This window comes from Tenrec ecaudatus, chromosome 4 (genome assembly GCF_050624435.1).
Source record: "Tenrec ecaudatus isolate mTenEca1 chromosome 4, mTenEca1.hap1, whole genome shotgun sequence".
Classification (NCBI taxonomy): Eukaryota; Metazoa; Chordata; class Mammalia; order Afrosoricida; family Tenrecidae; genus Tenrec; species Tenrec ecaudatus.
The window spans coordinates 68,425,433-68,442,112 of record NC_134533.1 but is presented as its reverse complement, the minus strand read 5'-3'; the positions used below and the strand labels follow the sequence as shown (position 1 = coordinate 68,442,112).

At 41.7% G+C, this 16,680-nt stretch overlaps 1 protein-coding gene and 1 pseudogene across 1 annotated transcript; both read left to right on the top strand.

Moving 5' to 3' along the window:
- The first annotated feature begins 4,607 nt into the window (after positions 1-4,607).
- LOC142445908 (zinc finger protein 42 homolog) lies at positions 4,608-5,540 on the top strand (annotated as a pseudogene).
- A 9,866-nt stretch (positions 5,541-15,406) lies between these two features.
- Positions 15,407-16,351, top strand: LOC142446906 (olfactory receptor 52K1). Its single transcript, XM_075548639.1, has one exon. It carries the CDS (start codon positions 15,407-15,409, stop codon positions 16,349-16,351), a length of 945 nt encoding a protein of 314 aa, XP_075404754.1.
- The last annotated feature ends 329 nt before the right edge of the window (positions 16,352-16,680 follow it).

Genomic DNA, 16,680 nt, shown 5'->3' with positions numbered 1-16,680 from the left:
CACATTTTGTTTTGATTTCTTAAAAATATCCTTTTTTGGGGGGCTCTTACAGTTCTTATCACAATCCATATGTCCATCCATTGTGTCAAGCACATTTGTAGATATGTTGTTATCATAATTTTCAATACATTTTCTTTCTACTTCAGCCAACCACTGTCTCCCTTCATCCACTTTTCTGCTGTCCGTTCTCCCAGGAGGGAGGTATATTTAGATCATTGTGATCCATTCACCCTTTTTCTCACCAGCTTCCTCTTCCCCTTCTGGTATTGATACTCTCATTATTGATCCTGAGGGGGTTATCTCTCCTGGATTCCCTGTGTTTGCAGGTCTTATCTTTACCCATGTACATGTTTTGGTCTAGCCAGATTTATAAGGTAGAATTGGAGCCATGGTAGTGTGACTGTGTGGGAAAGAAGCATTAAAGAACTAGAGGAATGTTGTATGTCTTTTTGGTGCTATACTGCACTCTGACTGGTTAATCTCCTTCCCAAGACCCTTCTGTTACGGGATGTCCATTTGTGTACAGATGGGTTTGGGTCTCAAGAGTGTGCTCGCCCTCATTCACATTAATATGATTTTTGTTGTGTGTCTTTTGTACCTGAAACCTGATCCCATCAACAGCTCATGATCACAGAGGTGGGCATGTTTCTTTCATGTGGACTTTATTACCTCTCAGCTAGATGGCTAGTTGTTTATCCTCAAGGTTTTAAGATCCCAGATGCCATATCTTTTGATAGCCAGGCACCATAAGTTTTATTCACCACATTTGCTTATGCACCCATTTTATTTTTCAGCAATAGTGTTGAGAAGGTGAGCATCACAGAATGCCAGGTTATTAGAATAAAGTGTTCCTGCATTGTGGGAATACTTGAGTACAGGCCCAATGGCTGTCTGCTACCTTAATACTTAACATATAAATATATGTACATAGATCTATTTACTATCACATAAAAGTGTATTTCCATAAGTGTATGCCTCTACTTATCCCTCTGTAAATGTCCTTTGCCTCCTAGTTCTTTCCTCTATTTCCTTTTACTTTCCTCTTGTGCCACTATCATGCTGACCCTTCATTTGGGTTTCACTAATTCCTCTGGGTGGCATTGGCCTTGATCAGTCATGCTATGCTCTTCGCATGATGGCCTTTCCCAAGGGCTCTTATTTCCTGCTAAGATGCTGAATTTTCTCTATATTACATCCCATCATTTTCACCTCAAAGGGGCCTTCTGATTGTACTTTTTCCGAGACCGATCTCATTGTTCCCTCAGTAGTTTTCATTAACACCACAATTTAAATATATAAATTCCTCTTTTGTCTACTTTATTATCCAGCTTTCACATGCATGCGAAGAGACTGAAAATACTAGGGTTTGAGTCAGTCACACTGTGATTGGTTTTCTGTCAACTTGACTGCACGAGGATTTCAGTAGTTTGGCATCTGAGACCTTACCTATGATGTGACTTAACGTAATGCAGAAAACGCCATAATGGGATCTTCTGGGGGGCCATCGAGCAATTCCAGGAAGATTGGGGTATAAAAGAACCATTGACTCAGGTCCCAGCCCTGATGTTTTCTCCCTCCTGTTTCCTACTTCATACACATAAAAGCTGTGCCTGGGCTGGATCTTGAATCTGGCTCATCAGCCTCCAGGCCTTTGGACTTGAACCAGTGGCCCGTCATGTTTTCTACTGACCCTGGGAACCATCAGAGTCTATCATGTGATCTGCTGACCTCAAGTTACTGTATCTCTACCTCCAACAGCCTCAGTCTTCCTCCTTCATCCTCCTCGTTCCTGGTTTGTCAATCCCAGCAGGGACTTGAGTGAGGAAAAGCCTCAGCCATGTGACTGACAGACTTGAACCAGATGGGATTTACCCACTTATACAACTGTATGAGTCGCTTTCTTGAAGTAACTGTATATACAGAAAACTTCAAAGGGAAGCTGTAGAAGACAGAACATTGTAATGAAACGTGCAAATACCTGGAATTAAAGAACTAAAAAGAAAGACCACATTCAGCAAATCTTAATTTGTAATAATTCAAGAAAAATGTAAGCCTCAAATTTTGATACTGAACGATTCTCCAGGCAAAATAATGCATGATGCAGGAAACATCAAAAGAAGATGGAAAACTACGTAGAATCACTACTAAAAAAGACTAGTGGGCACTCCATCATTCCAGGAGGTAGCATATGAGCAAGAATCAGTGGTACTGAAGAAAGTATTTCAAACTGCTCTCAATGCATTGGTCAAAAACAAGGCACCAATATTTGATGGGTTATTAATTGAACTGCTACAGCAAGTGGATGACGCACTGTGAGCACTCACTTGTCTCTGCCAGGGAATTGGAAGATAGCAACTGGGCAGCTCATCAGCAATTGAATTAATTCCAAAGAGTAACCCAAGAGGACACTCAAATATTAGAACAGTATCATTGATATGATGGGCAAGTGAAATTTTACTGAAAATCAAACAACCGTAGTCTCAGCAATTCATTGCCCGGAAGCTGCCAAGAGGTTCTGGTCATTTTCAGAAAAAGGATGTAAAACAGGAATGTCATTGCTGATATTAGGTGGATCTAGACTCACAGGAGAGAGTACCACAAAGATGTTTATTTATGTCTTACTGACTATGCCAAGGCATTCAACGATTCCTATTTCTTCCATCTTCTTTCTATTCTTTCTGTTCCATTCCATATTGTATACACATTTTAGCCTCTCATTTAGTGTAACTCTTGTATTTTCTTCCCACTTTTGTATTTTAAGTCTTGGTTATACTGCCCTGACATCAGCCACTGCCATCTTACCATCACCCTTCATTACATGAGCCAAACTTGGACTTCTTTTAACATGAATCATAAGCTGCACAATAGGTGTGTGTTTTCCCAACTGTTGTCATGAGCTTTCCCTTCTCCAAGACTGTCTTTTACCCAGACTTCGCCAGCACTGATTGTGTCACCTGAAGTCAGCTCATCACATAATCTGAATCTGCTCACCTATTTCAGAGTGTGCACGCTCTCCATCTGAACCCTGTGGGCTACACAGACTTAGGATAAAAGAGGTGAGTCCTTATTCCTAAAAGACAATAGGAGGCGGTCTGTTGCAGGACCTAGATGTCTCTATGGAATCAGAGGGGGAAGTGATCAGGTATAGGCTCAACATGAGCTGTTAGAGTGTGCAAGGAAGAATTAGTTCAGGTCAGAGCATGTAGAAGCTCCTGTAAATTTTCTTTCTTAAGATTGAGACAGTTGAGTAATTGTTAACAATAGTCTTTACAATTGTTACTCAGTGGTTTCATTTGGGAGCCTCACTCAAATCCTAAGAAGTGGACAAAGCCAGTATTATTGACCTCAATAAAGAAGCAAACAAACAAACATTTTAGGAATGGAAAGGTTACCAAAGTCACAATTAGGACTCAACATAGATTGCTCCTCATCCCTTTATTCACAATACTGCCTTATATCACATACAGAAAACATAAAATGCAACACACCAAATCAGACAGAAATAAGAGAGCCTCGACTAGTTATGACGATACCCCACTTTTCCAAATCATAACCTGAAAGCACTCACAACAGGCATTCATTTGTATCTGCTAAAGAGCTTCTGTTTCTTAGCTGGGTTTCTTTCTCAGGATCCCTGGCATAATGCAAGGAAGGAAGATATGGATGAACACAGGGGGAGATGGAAAGGGTGGGGAGAGTGTATACTGACATCAGAATACGTTCTGCCTTAGAAGAACATAATGGACTCGGTCCATAGGATCACGCCGAGTTGGCATCGACTAGAAGGGTTGCGTTGGAAGCTCAGTGCTATGTGGACGCGTTCAGGCCTGGGGGCAAGATGCAAAGATGGCGGCCCCGCTGTCGGCTTCCGTGGAGATTACAACCCAGGAAAATCCTGAAGGGACAGTTTTGCTCTGCCCTGTAGGATCACTGAGGAAGATTCACTCAAGTCCAATGTGTTAGACGTTTTACTGGGCACGTACTACATGCTGAAACATGGCACATTCGAGGCAGTTGGCGAGTCCGGGCCTGTGACGCAGTGGGCGGAGCCGCCCCCAGCACCCTAGTTGAAAGTGACCCGCGCAGGCAGCGTGCTCCGGGCCAGCCTCCCATGCCACGCCCCCTAGACACGCCCCCTTCTGGGGGGGGGTGGGCCAATCTAATGCCCAATGAAGAAGGAGGTGCCGCTTGATCGACATGTGTCCATCATCAGGTGGGTGGGGCCTAATCTGATCCTAGGCTGCTACTTCCGAGTTCCTCAGGCCGGTCGCTGCATCTGGGAAAGGAAGTAGGAGACGTGGCTGGATCTGGGAAAGGAGTAGCAGACGTCGGAGGGCCCTGTGGCCACTGGCCTCAAACTTTTGAAAACGGGCAGGAGAAGAAAGGCGAGTACTCAAGAAAGTTACCAGCTGTGGGGTTGAAATTCCATTGAAGTTGCACCCTTTTGTTTCAAAAATAGATGCTTGTATACTGTGAGGGCTGATTTAATGCTCGAAGACCTGCAAAGAGTCTAACTTAGAAAGGTGCTTGCTGCAAACCAGATTGTTACTACCTAAACCTGATTGCTAGATCCTGTTGTTAAACTTCAAGAAGGAAGCAGATAGAACATGGAACAGCAAATGAAGAAAAGACTCCGAAAAAGTTGCCATAAGGGCCTAGGTGAAAAGGCCTTTGTTGAGACTAAGCCAAACCAAGTGAAGTCTAGCCCCATGCTGCAGGCAGAGGAGGAACCTGCTAATACAATGTGGGCCCCATGTGAAGAAGACAGCGAGTACTCTGACACTGGTCTTCAGGCATTTGATGAGCCCTTCCCTGAATGCTACATTGAATGCATAATAAGAGGTGAGTTTTCAGAACCCATCCTGGAAGAAGACTTAATTCTTAAATCCTTGGAATACCTGAAAGAAGAATCAGAACAAACCCTTGTTCAACAGGTTCTTGGAGAAAATTCACTTCTTGGAGACAACTCACTTGAATGCTCTTTGGAATACGCCAAAGAAGGGACCAGACCAAACATTTCTCAACAGTTTGCTGAAGAGAATTCACTTGTGTATTCTGAGTACATGACTGGCAAGAAGCTTCCCCCTGGTGGAATACCTGGTGTTGACTTATCTGATCCTAAACAGCTGACGGAATTTACTAGAAAGAAGCCGAGAAAAAGTACAGAATCTGATGACCAAAAAACACTCCCCTGTCCTCAGGGTGGATATCCAAGGAAGTTTAAGGTTAAGTCCTCCCTGAGAAAGCATCTCCTAGTTCATGGTCCCTGAGACCATGTATGTACAGAATGTGGGAAAGCTTTCACTGAGAGCTCAAAACTGAAGCGACATTTTTTGGTGCACGCTGGAGAGAAGCCCTACCGGTGCACATTCGAAGGGTATGGGAAACGCTTTTCCCTAGACTTCAATTTGCGCACACATGTACGAATCCACACTGGTGAGAAACGCTTTTCGTGCCCCTATCAGGGCTGTTCCCGGAAGTTTATTCAGTCTAGTAACCTGAAAGCTCACATCTTAACTCATGCAAAGGCCAACATATAGGTGGGAGAGTAGTCCTCAAACAGGGTAAGCATTTTAAGGATAAATGTGCCTCTTGATTATTATTTCTTAATGAGCCTATTATTAAAAATAATCTATAAAGCTTTACTTTCAATATTACTAAGATACTTTTGATTTTAACTTTTTAATTTCCAGCTATTTAGCTTGTGCCTTTTAGGAATGTAACTAATATTATCTGACGATTCTAGAGATTACAAATTTTGCAGTAAATTAATAAATGGATGTGTAGTTACACATTTCAAATTCATATTGAATTTGAAAGTGGTATTTTTATGATTCTTTGATTGTATCAGACACATACATCATACATTTGATATACTGTTAATCAAGTTCAATCCATTTTACATATCTAAAATAATCCCAAATATGCTAAATCTGGAGTAAAAAAAATAAAGCTGCTTTAAAAAGAAAAAAAAAAGAAGAATAACATGGAGAGAGTGTAGGTTTTGAAGAAATTCAGGGGCCAGAACAGCAAATGTCTGAAGACTAGTGCAGAGAAGTCCCCGGGTCTTTCTGTTCCTTAGGGACGAGGGCACTGTTTTCTTCGGAGAATAGACTCACAGATTATAAGGATAAGCACACACTCTCCCTTTCCGGCTTCTGCTTTCCTCCTCTTCTCTCGCTGCCAGAGGATTACTACCCCCATTTCCACCCCTGAAGCCCATGGATCACACGCAGAATTGAGCCGCATGCTCAGGGGTGAGAACACCTTGGGTCGAAAGTGGTGGGGAAGGGTCAGCAGAAGAGAGGAAAGAGTAGTGGATTGACTCAGATGGGAGAGGGACCAGCCAACCAGGGTGGGGTTCTGAAACTGACATCAAGTGCTCTCTGGAAGTCTGTCACATGGAACTTAGAGGCACAGGTGAATGGAAAGAGAGATGTGCTGGCAGAGAAAACCGGCATAACTGAGATAATGACAGAGACCAAACGGAAGAGAGTAATCACCACGGAGAATACCTCAAGGCTGAGGAGGGAAAGAGGGTTTAATGTTTGAGGGGACAGGGTATGATGGGACACAAAGTATAGACTGCATGGGCAAGACTCCCACTTTAACATAGCTCCCATGATCAAATAAACCACGGACCGCATCTCGGATATTTCCTTACCTAATATCTGGATGGGTATATAGAACAACATACTCCTATCTCTATCTATCTATCTATCTATCTATCTATCTATCTATCTATCTATCTATCTATCTATCTATCTCATTATCATCCAGTCAATGTAGAGTCATGACAACTCTATAGGACAGAGAGTAACTGTCCCTGTGGGTTTTTGAGACTAATTCTTTAAGGGAGTAGAAAAGCTCATTGAACTATAACCCTCTTTAAATATTGCATCTTCTGAGAACTTCAAACCTTCTCATTCCTACCTTCTAGGCGATATATTGTGCAAAGGCAGGGGAGGAGCAAGCTTCTCCAGAAAGGAGGTCATTTTATGCATTTATTAAAAAAAATAAAAGACAGAAGACACATATTGAACACTAATCACATTGGAGCCGAGGATTGCCTATCGGTTATTCTTTGATGAGGTCTTCATTTTAAAGTCACCAGTGGCTTCTCGGGAGAACAACGTGACTTTCTATTCCTGTAAAGGGTTATAGTTTCAGAAACCCACAGGGACAGTTCTATGCTGCGCTATAGGTTCCCCTGAGTTACAATAGACTCTATGGCAGTGCCTTTGGGTTTTGGTTTGGTGAAGCTAACAAGGAATAAGCTCAGCTTTTGTGTTTAGCGTCCCCATAAGCCAGCGAGTGGACAGACACGTTCATGGGTGACACACTGGTCCCTCTCACTGTGCTGTAAAATGTGTTGAATTAACGCGTCTGTTGTGATGAATGAGGAAATCTGCCAGGGAGATTCTGAGAAAGCTTCCCTAAGAAAGTGGCAGGCCGTTGGCCCAGAGAGGGAGGGCAGAGGCCAGCATTCCAGAGACACAGACTCAAGCATGGTCGGTTCAGAAAGAGGCAGATAATCCAATGTGGCTGCACCTCTGGTGCATATTTGATGATGACAAGGAACAAAGCCAATATTTAGTTGGGGGAAAGCTTGCAAATATGCTTGGTGGTTTTTCATTTTCTCCTAGCAGTGATATCTGACAAATAGTTTTCATCAGGGAAGTTAAACACATGTCCTGCCACACTGAAATGGAGGTGGTGGTGGTAGAAAAGGAAACATGAGGTTTTTATAGTGTCACAAGTCAAAAATGATGAGATGTGAATTGGGGAAGAAGCAGAGAGTGTCACAGAGAAGCCCGGGAACAATCCAATGAGAGAGTGAAGGGGCATCGGCACAGACTGGGAAAGAAAGCCACAAGCTCTAGCATCTGTCAGAAGGCCACTTGGCTGCAGCAGAGTGCAGAAGGAAAGTGGAAGGAGAGGAGGCAGAAGAAGTGAGCAGGTTTGCACTATGTAGGATTTTCTAAGCTAGGGTTAGAAGCATGGGTTCCATCCTAGCTATAATGGTAAGTCCATGACCAATTTTAAGCAGGGATTGTTATGGTATAATTTGTCTTATAAAATGGTATCTTTCCTCATAAATGTGGAAGTCGTTGTGTAAGTGAATGTTTTTATATGTATATTTTCACCAAAATTAAAAATAAAATAAATTGAAAGTGAAACCGTCTTTTTGGCTGTAGTACAGAGGATGGATTATAGAGCATCAAGATTCAGACCACACAGACAGAATAGGAGGCACTGTAATCCAGAATGAATGAGGATGATTCAAGACTGCTTACAGTAGAACAGAAAGAGTGGAGAGGAAAAGATAATTTTCAGTGTAAGAATATTTGCTAGTCCACATGGAAGAAGCACACCAGTCTGCGTGATCATGAGGTGGCAATGGGATCCGGTATCAGGCATCAAAGACCCAGAAGAAAAAATCATATCAATGTGATTGAGGGGCAGTGTGGAGTGGAGATACAAAGCCCATCTGTAGACAATTGGGCATCTCCTTACAAGACGGGTCACAAGGCTAGAGAGGAGCGAGTCAGGGAACAGTATAGCACTGATGAAACATACAGTTTTCCTCTAGTTCTCTGATGCTTCCTCCCCCAACTATCATGACCCCAACTCTACCTTTCAAATCCTGCTAGACCAGAACATGTAAACGGGTACAGTTAAGAATTGGAAACACAGGGAATCCTGGACAGATAACCCCCTCAGGACCAATAATGAGAGTTGCCATACCAGGAGGGGAAGGGGAAGGTGAGGAAAGGGGAAACCGATCACCATGGTCTACATGTAACCCCTTTCCAGGAGGACGGACAACAGACAAGTGGGTGAAGGGAGACATCTGTCAGTGTAAGACATGAAAAAATAATAACAATTTATAAATTTTCAAGTGTTCATGAAGGAGGAGGGTGAGGAAGTGAGGGGAAAATGAGGAGCTGATACCAGTGGCTCAAGTAGAAAAATGGTTTTGGAAATGATGATGGCAACATATGTAAAAATGTGCTTGACACAAGGGATGGATGGATGGGTTGTGATAAGAGATGTATGAGCCCCAATAAAATGAGTTTTATAAAAAAGAATATTTGGCAATGAATGTGAACTATGAAAGATATAACTAAGTTAGGGACTATTCCTAGGTTTCCTGCCTAACTCTTCAATGGCTGGCAGATGGGAAAGACATGGGGTAGAGGGGGCTGGGTGGGGAGACAATTACTGCTTTGAGTTGTGTTTTTTGATGCCTGTGTTGTATCTGAGTAGAGATGTCCAATAGGCAAACGGATATAATAAACTGGAACTCAAAACTAGAAGTTCTCCATTTACGAGCTGCTTGAATACAGATGGTAAATGCACCAGAGGAACCAGGGAGAGCACGGAGGCTGGTTTGAGAAGGACAAAAGGCTAGAAGAGAGAAGAGGACAAGGAGCTAGTGAGGGGAACGCCAAGATGAGTAAATCAGTGTGAGGCAGGCGTGCAGGGGCAGATAACAAGGAAGGCACTGGGTGGTAAAAGAGGGGTAATAAGATAGAGAGTGGCTAGAAATAAATTTTTGAACAAGCGTTGCTGAGACAGGGAACAGAATTAGGAGGTGTAGCTGGAGGAATAGGTAAGGCCACCTCGATGAGGTTCTTAGCCAAAGCAGCAGATTGGCCTGGGAAGAGGGAGGTAGTGATGACAAAGGCGTCTGTACAGTGCAGTACAGTCTACTCAGTCCCACTCACATTTTCCTCACCGAAACTTTGCAAGATATACCTGGATGCTATCCTTGTTGATCTTGTATCATAGCAGGGAAACTAAGACTTTAAACATAGAAAAGATTCATGTCTGTTTCTACAGGTGGAAATGAGTTTGAGTTTTATTTCTTTTAACTGGAATATGTTGGACTAAAGTCGCCCATGTGACGAGATTGAGGTTGTAGTTATAATGAATTTTTACAGTGAATTTTAAATAGAAAACCAGAATTCCTGGGACTCAAATTTAATCTGTGACATTTACCAATTAGGTGACAGCCAATATATAACTTAATTTTCAAAATTCAAAAATGATCCTAACATTTACTTACTGTGTCCAAAGATTTGTTAAGTTTTTTAGTTAATGTCCACTACTTATAGAGCAATTTTAAGTTTACAGAAAAATTAGGCAGAACATGCAGCATTTGTAAATATTCAATCTTAGGAACTGTTTCTCTGATTATTAACCTCTTTCAATCCTGTGGTACATTTGATATAAGTGATGAACCAGTATCAATACGTTATTATTGTTATTATTAGCTAAAGTCCATAGTTTATATTAGTTTTCACTAAAGGCATTCAAGTGTATGGACCACGAAGAACCTGTACATGAATCAAGTGAAAATAGTCCTTTCAGAACAAAGGAACATCTATTTATGTATTTTTCTTTAATAACTTTTATTGTGATTTAGGTAAAAGCTTCTAGAGCAAATGTGAGTGTGTTTGGTTTTTAATTGTCACGTAGGATGGGGTTGACCTTTCAGAGAGTTCTTTGTATTGTACAGTCTAAAATGATTAATCAGTCCCATAGCAGTTTCGTCCTCCTCTCTACCTGAATTCACTTTCTCCCTCCTGGGTTTCACCACTTCCACTTCAGTCAAGTCGATACCCATCAGCCATCTTGCTCATTGTTTCTTCTTTCTTCCCTTCCCCTGCCCCTTTTGGCATCCTACAAATCTGTTCCCTTGGCTGTAAAGAAAGTCTTGTCTTTTGCCCCCTTATAACTGTGGCGTCATATAACAATTGTCCTTTTATGAGTGGCAATTTCACTCAACATAAGGTTCTCCAGGTCCTTCCATCTCATGAGGTGCTTCTGGTTCCTGATTTTTTGTTTATTGATTCAGAGTATTCCATGGTGTGTATGTACCAGAGTATATTTGACCCACTCTTCTACTCATGGAAATTTGGCTTGTGTTCTTGCTTTTGTGAACAGTGCTGCAATGAACATGGGTGTTTATTTGGCTGTTATGAGTCTTATTTCTGTAGGGTATATATGCAGCAGAAGGATTACTGGATCACATGGAATTTCTGTTCCCAGTTGTTGGAGATAGCTCCGCATTGCTTTCTATAGTGGTTGTAAATATAGTTACAGCCCTACCAGTAGTGTATTAGGGTTCTGTCTCTCTGTAACTTCTCCAGCATTTGTTGTTTTCTGGTTTGTTGAATTTGATTGTCACTGTTGTTTTCTCCTGGATGGCTAGTGATTGTGAGCATTTCTTCATATGTTTTTTTGGCCACTGGGATATCAACTTTGGTGAACTGTCCACGGCCAGTGCCCGTTCAAAAAATTTTATATCACGTTTATTGCCACATAATTCACATATCATACAATTTAACACATTGCCACTTTTTATTAGGATTACCAATCTTTTTCTTACTGAGGTGTCACAATTTTCTTTATCTTTTAGCAATTAGTCCCTTGTGCCTTGTGTCATTGAAAAGATTTCCCCTGTCTTAAAGGCTTGAAGATAAACCATCTAGCAGAGAAGCAACAAAGCCCTCGTGGAAGAAGCACATCAGCCTGTAGGATCATGAGGTATTGATGGGATCAGGTATCAGGCATCTAAGACCCAGAACAAAACTATACCCAATATGAATGGGTGGGGGAGGCATGGAATGGAGACCCAATGCCCATCTGTAGACTATTGAACATTCCCTCACAGAGGGGTCACAGGGAAGAGATGAGCCAGTCAGGGTTCAGTATAGCACCGATGAAACACACAATTTCCTCTAGTCTTTGGGGCTTCCTTCTCCCCCTATCATGACCTCAAGTCTACCTCACAAATTGGATTAGACCAGAACGTGCACATTGCAACAGATAAGTGCACGCGACACATGGAATTCAGGATAGATAAACTTGTAATGGCTAACAATGTGAGTAGAGATACAGGAAAATTAGGGGAGGGTAGTGGGAGAAAGGAGGAATCAATCCCAAGGTTCAAACTAGAAACCCCTCCCAGGGGCACGAACAATGGAGAAGTTGGTGAGGGGTTACAGAGGATGATGTAAGATATGGAAATAATAATCTATAACGTATCAAGGGTTTTGGAGGGAGGACAAGTGAGGGAGGGAGGGGAATGAAATGGGGAGCTGATATTAGGGGATCAAGTGGGAAAATATTTTGAAATGATGATGATGGCTTATGTGCAAATGTGCTTGACACAGTGGATGAATGTGTGGATTGTGATAAGAGATGTAAGAGCCCTCAATAAAAGTATTTCAAGAAAAAGGAAAGATTTCCTCCACCCCCACGCACACTCCATTGGTTCTCATTACATTATTCTGATGAAGTCTTTTAAGGCTCGAAAGTATCTTATTTTTAGTAGGACCCAGTCATCTGTTTCATGTTCTACGGTGTGTCTGTTTCTTCATTATATTTAATAGCGTGCCTATTACATGCAATGTAGCCCCTTAAGTTAGTCCCCATTAGCTGTGGATGATCTTTATGCCTCTGGGATTTACACTTAGGTCTTCAATCCATCTTGAGTTTGGTTTTGTACATGGAGTGAAGTATGGCTACTGTTTCATTCATCTACATATGTAAATCCAATTTTTCCAGTGTCATTTGTTCAATAGACTGTGTCTATCCTGCTTAATGATTTTTTGGTCCATTTGTTGAAGATCAGTTGTCTATAGGTGGATGAATTTATTTCTCAATTCTCGGTTCCTTTGGTCTATGCATTCATTGTTGTATGAGGGCCAGGCTGCTTTACCTACAGTGGCTGTGGAATAAATGTGAGGTCAGGTAGTCAGGATCCTCCTCCTTAGTTCTTCTTAAGAAGTTCTTTGCTTTTCCTGGGTCTCTTCTCTTTCCATATGAAGTTAGTACTTAGTAGTTCCATTTCTTTCAAAAAAGAAGTTGGGATATGGCTTCAAATTGCATTGTATTTATAGATTGCTTTTGGTAGTAGTGATATTTTCACAATATTACTCATTCAAAATCCATAAATGGGATGTTATTCCATCCATGTAAGTCTCTTGGTTTCTTTTTCTTTTTTTTCCGTGAAACTTGTCACACTTTATTCCTTATATCAAGAGGTTAAGAAAGTAAAAATTTCCCAAGTACTGATTTATAGAGAACGTTTATAAGTGGTGCACAAATGTTCAGTTTTACTTAGCATTCAGTGACCATAAAACTTTAATGCTTATTGTAAGTGCAATAACAATTTGATACAATATAGCTAAACACATGCAAAACCCGTCTATCCTGAACTACAAAGCCATTTCCACAGCCCTGTGAGTTTAGCTAAGTATACATTTCCACAATGAAAAAAGAACAAATGTGGTCATAAACCACTACCCCAATGCTTACCCTGACAGGAGCCTTTAGCAATGCCGTTCTTAATACTGAAAGCATTTATTTTTTAAGACTTATCTGGAAGATCAAGGTCTCCAAAATCTTGACAAATAGCATGTATAAACCTCACAGGTTTTCAATAGAAAAAGTCTCCCAACTACTGAAACATTCATAGGAAAACTGGTCCTCAAAAGGTTAGCATTGCTATCTCAAGACTATTAAAGGATCTGTTAAGTCAGATAAACATTCTTACAGTCTCTTGGTTTCAGTCGATTTTTTTAATACAAGTTTTTTTTGCTTCTCCAGTTACTTTTATTCTTGAGTATTTTTTGTATGATTTGTAAATAGTATCATCTTCTTGATTTCTTTTGCAAAATTCTTTTGAAGTGTTGAAGAGAAAGGATGTCACTGTGAGACCCACTGCCTCAGTTGTATGTGAAAGTTGGCAGTGAGTAAGGAAGACTGCAGAGGAGTAGATGCATTTGGATTCTGGTGTCGTCAAAGAATATCGAAAATACTGTGGAAGGACAAGTAACTCTGTCTTGGAAGAAGTACCCTCAGGATTCTCTTTAGAATGGAGGATGGCAAGGTACTTTGCACATGTTATCAGGAGAGCCCAGTCCTTGGGAAAGGACAGAATGCTTGGCACAGTAGAGGGTGAGCAAAAAAGAAAGATTCTAAAAGAGAGAGATTGCCACGGTGGCTGCAACAGTGGGCTCACATATCACAGGAGTTGTGAATTTGGCACTGGACTGGCCAGTGTTGCACTCTGTTGTGCACAGGGTCTACGTGAGTCAGGATTGATTGACGCTGCCTAAGCACAGCAATGTAGTATTGCACTGTCCTGTCAATTTTACTCAAGTATGTTGACATGTGTTCATCATTTCAGCGCTTCCAAAATGCCCTGTATCCCACCTAGGCATCCTTCCACACTTCTCCTTTAACCCTCTGGAAATCCCTGATCTCGTTGCTGTCTATATCATTTAATCTTTTTCATAATGACAGCGGAATCATGCAGTATATCATTCTTAAGTTCACGTTTTCACTCGTTGTTTAGTGTTAGCTGTCTTGGAGTCATTTCAGTCTATTAATGATCTGATGCACAACGTAATGGAACAATGTCCAGTCCTCTGCCCTCCTCACAATTGGTGTGTTTGAGCCCACTCATCTCACTGCGAGTCCTCCCCTTATCTTTTTCATGTTGATGTCCAGTTGCTCCAACATTATTTGTTGTAAAGCCTTTCTTTCCTCATTAAAATTTTTTTCTTCCCTGACAAATAAACTAATGGATTATAATCACGTCAAATAATTTTAGATTCTTTATGGTGTTCTAATGAAAAAGAATGATCAGTGGTCGGCCTTGCAACGACGCTCTGAGGGGAGCATGCTTTCTGATATAAACACTAGGGAGAAGGTTGGTGAGGGGCTCTCATATAGAAATGGAAGTCAAACTAAAGTTAGGAGCCGGAGAGCAAAGGGCTCCTAACACTCTCAAGTTAGCTGGTGGTAACACTTTCATTGGCAACATTTCCAGATGTGAATTAACGCATATGAGACAAACTACAGAACGTTGTGAAAAGTAAATTATTATGATTGCAATGCTTATTATTGTTAATATAGCTTGACATTTCAGGAGAAAGCTCCTAGTTTCAAAATTAGGTGTGTATTTTGAGTTTGGAAGCAACAGAAATGTATAGCTGTTTTTTGCATAAGAATTAAGATCAGAGGAGTAATCTAGGTATTTTATAAAACTGCCTTTGGCAACATGAAGAAAACAAGAATGCCCTCCCTTCGCTCAATTGCTCCGGAAAAGTTGCATTGTAATTCATGCTTTATTGTTATTTATTACCCTAACCTCTCTCTGACTTTTTAAAAACTAGGTTGTGTGCAGAAAGCATGGCTTACATTTCTCCATGTAAATTGGTTTTATTTCACAATTTCTTTTAAGGTCTAGAAATGGGAAAATATACACATAGTTGTACATTTTCCACATAGTTGATAAGAGTTTGAACTTGAATTCTGTGTTTCTGCTGACCTTGGATACCTTCTGGAAGGATTCGCGTAGAAATAGGTGAGAAGAGAATTGAGAATGACTGTCTCCAATAGGACCTCGACTCATCCAGCTGCCTTTTTGTTAATGGGAATCCCTGGCCTGGAGCATCTGCACATTTGGATCTCCATCCCTTTCTGCTTTGCATATTCACTGGCTCTGCTGGGCAACTGCACACTCCTTTTCGTCATCCGCTCTGATACCGCCCTCCATGAGCCCATGTACATCTTCCTGGCCATGCTCGCAACCATTGACCTGGTCCTGTCCTCTACAACACTGCCTAAAATGCTTGCCATATTCTGGTTCAGGGACAGAGAGATCAGCTTCTATGGCTGCCTGGTGCAGATGTTCTTTCTGCACTCCTTCTCCATCATGGAGTCAGCTGTGCTGTTGGCCATGGCCTTTGATCGCTATGTGGCCATCTGTAGACCACTTCACTACACCACAGTGCTGACCGGGACCCTGATCACCAGGATTGGCATGGCTGCTGTTGCCCGAGCTGTGGCATTGATGACTCCCCTCCCCTTCCTGCTCCGACGCTTCCACTATTGCCGAGGCCCAGCCATAGCTCATTGCTACTGTGAGCACATGGCTGTCGTGAGGCTGGCCTGTGGGGACACACGCTTCAACAATATCTATGGCATAGCCGTGGCTATGTTTATTGTGGTGTTGGATCTGCTGTTTGTCATCCTGTCGTATATCTTTATCCTTCGGGCAGTTCTGCAGCTTGCCTCTCAGGAGGCCCGCTACAAGGCATTTGGGACCTGTGTCTCTCACATAGGTGCCATTCTGTCCACTTATACACCTGTGGTCATCTCTTCAGTCATGCACCGAGTGGCCCGCCGGGCTGCCCCTCATGTACACATACTGCTTGCCATCTTCTATCTGCTTTTCCCACCCATGATCAACCCCATCATCTATGGTGTCAAGACCAAGCAGATTCGTGATCATGTTCTCAGTCTATTCCGGAGAAAGGAGGTATAGATGGATAGATAGTTCATCTCACACTCATTTCTAGTAGTGTGTAGATGCTAGTTTAAGGTACCAGAGGAAATCTAAAATAGAAATATCACACAATCTTTCTGCTGGCAATTCTCCAGGATGATCAAGAAAGAGGCCTTAGAGCCACTTATTTAGGTCAGTCCTGGTGTACCTCTCATCTGGTCTGATAGCAGTGGTTTGATCTCTTCATTTTATAGACTTCTTACCTGATTAAAGAAGACACAAAGAACCCCTCAAGTGATATTTTGGGTAGACTTTTTCATTTATGTAAAAAGACGGGAAATATTACCTAAGGTTGTCTCTAGTAGCAT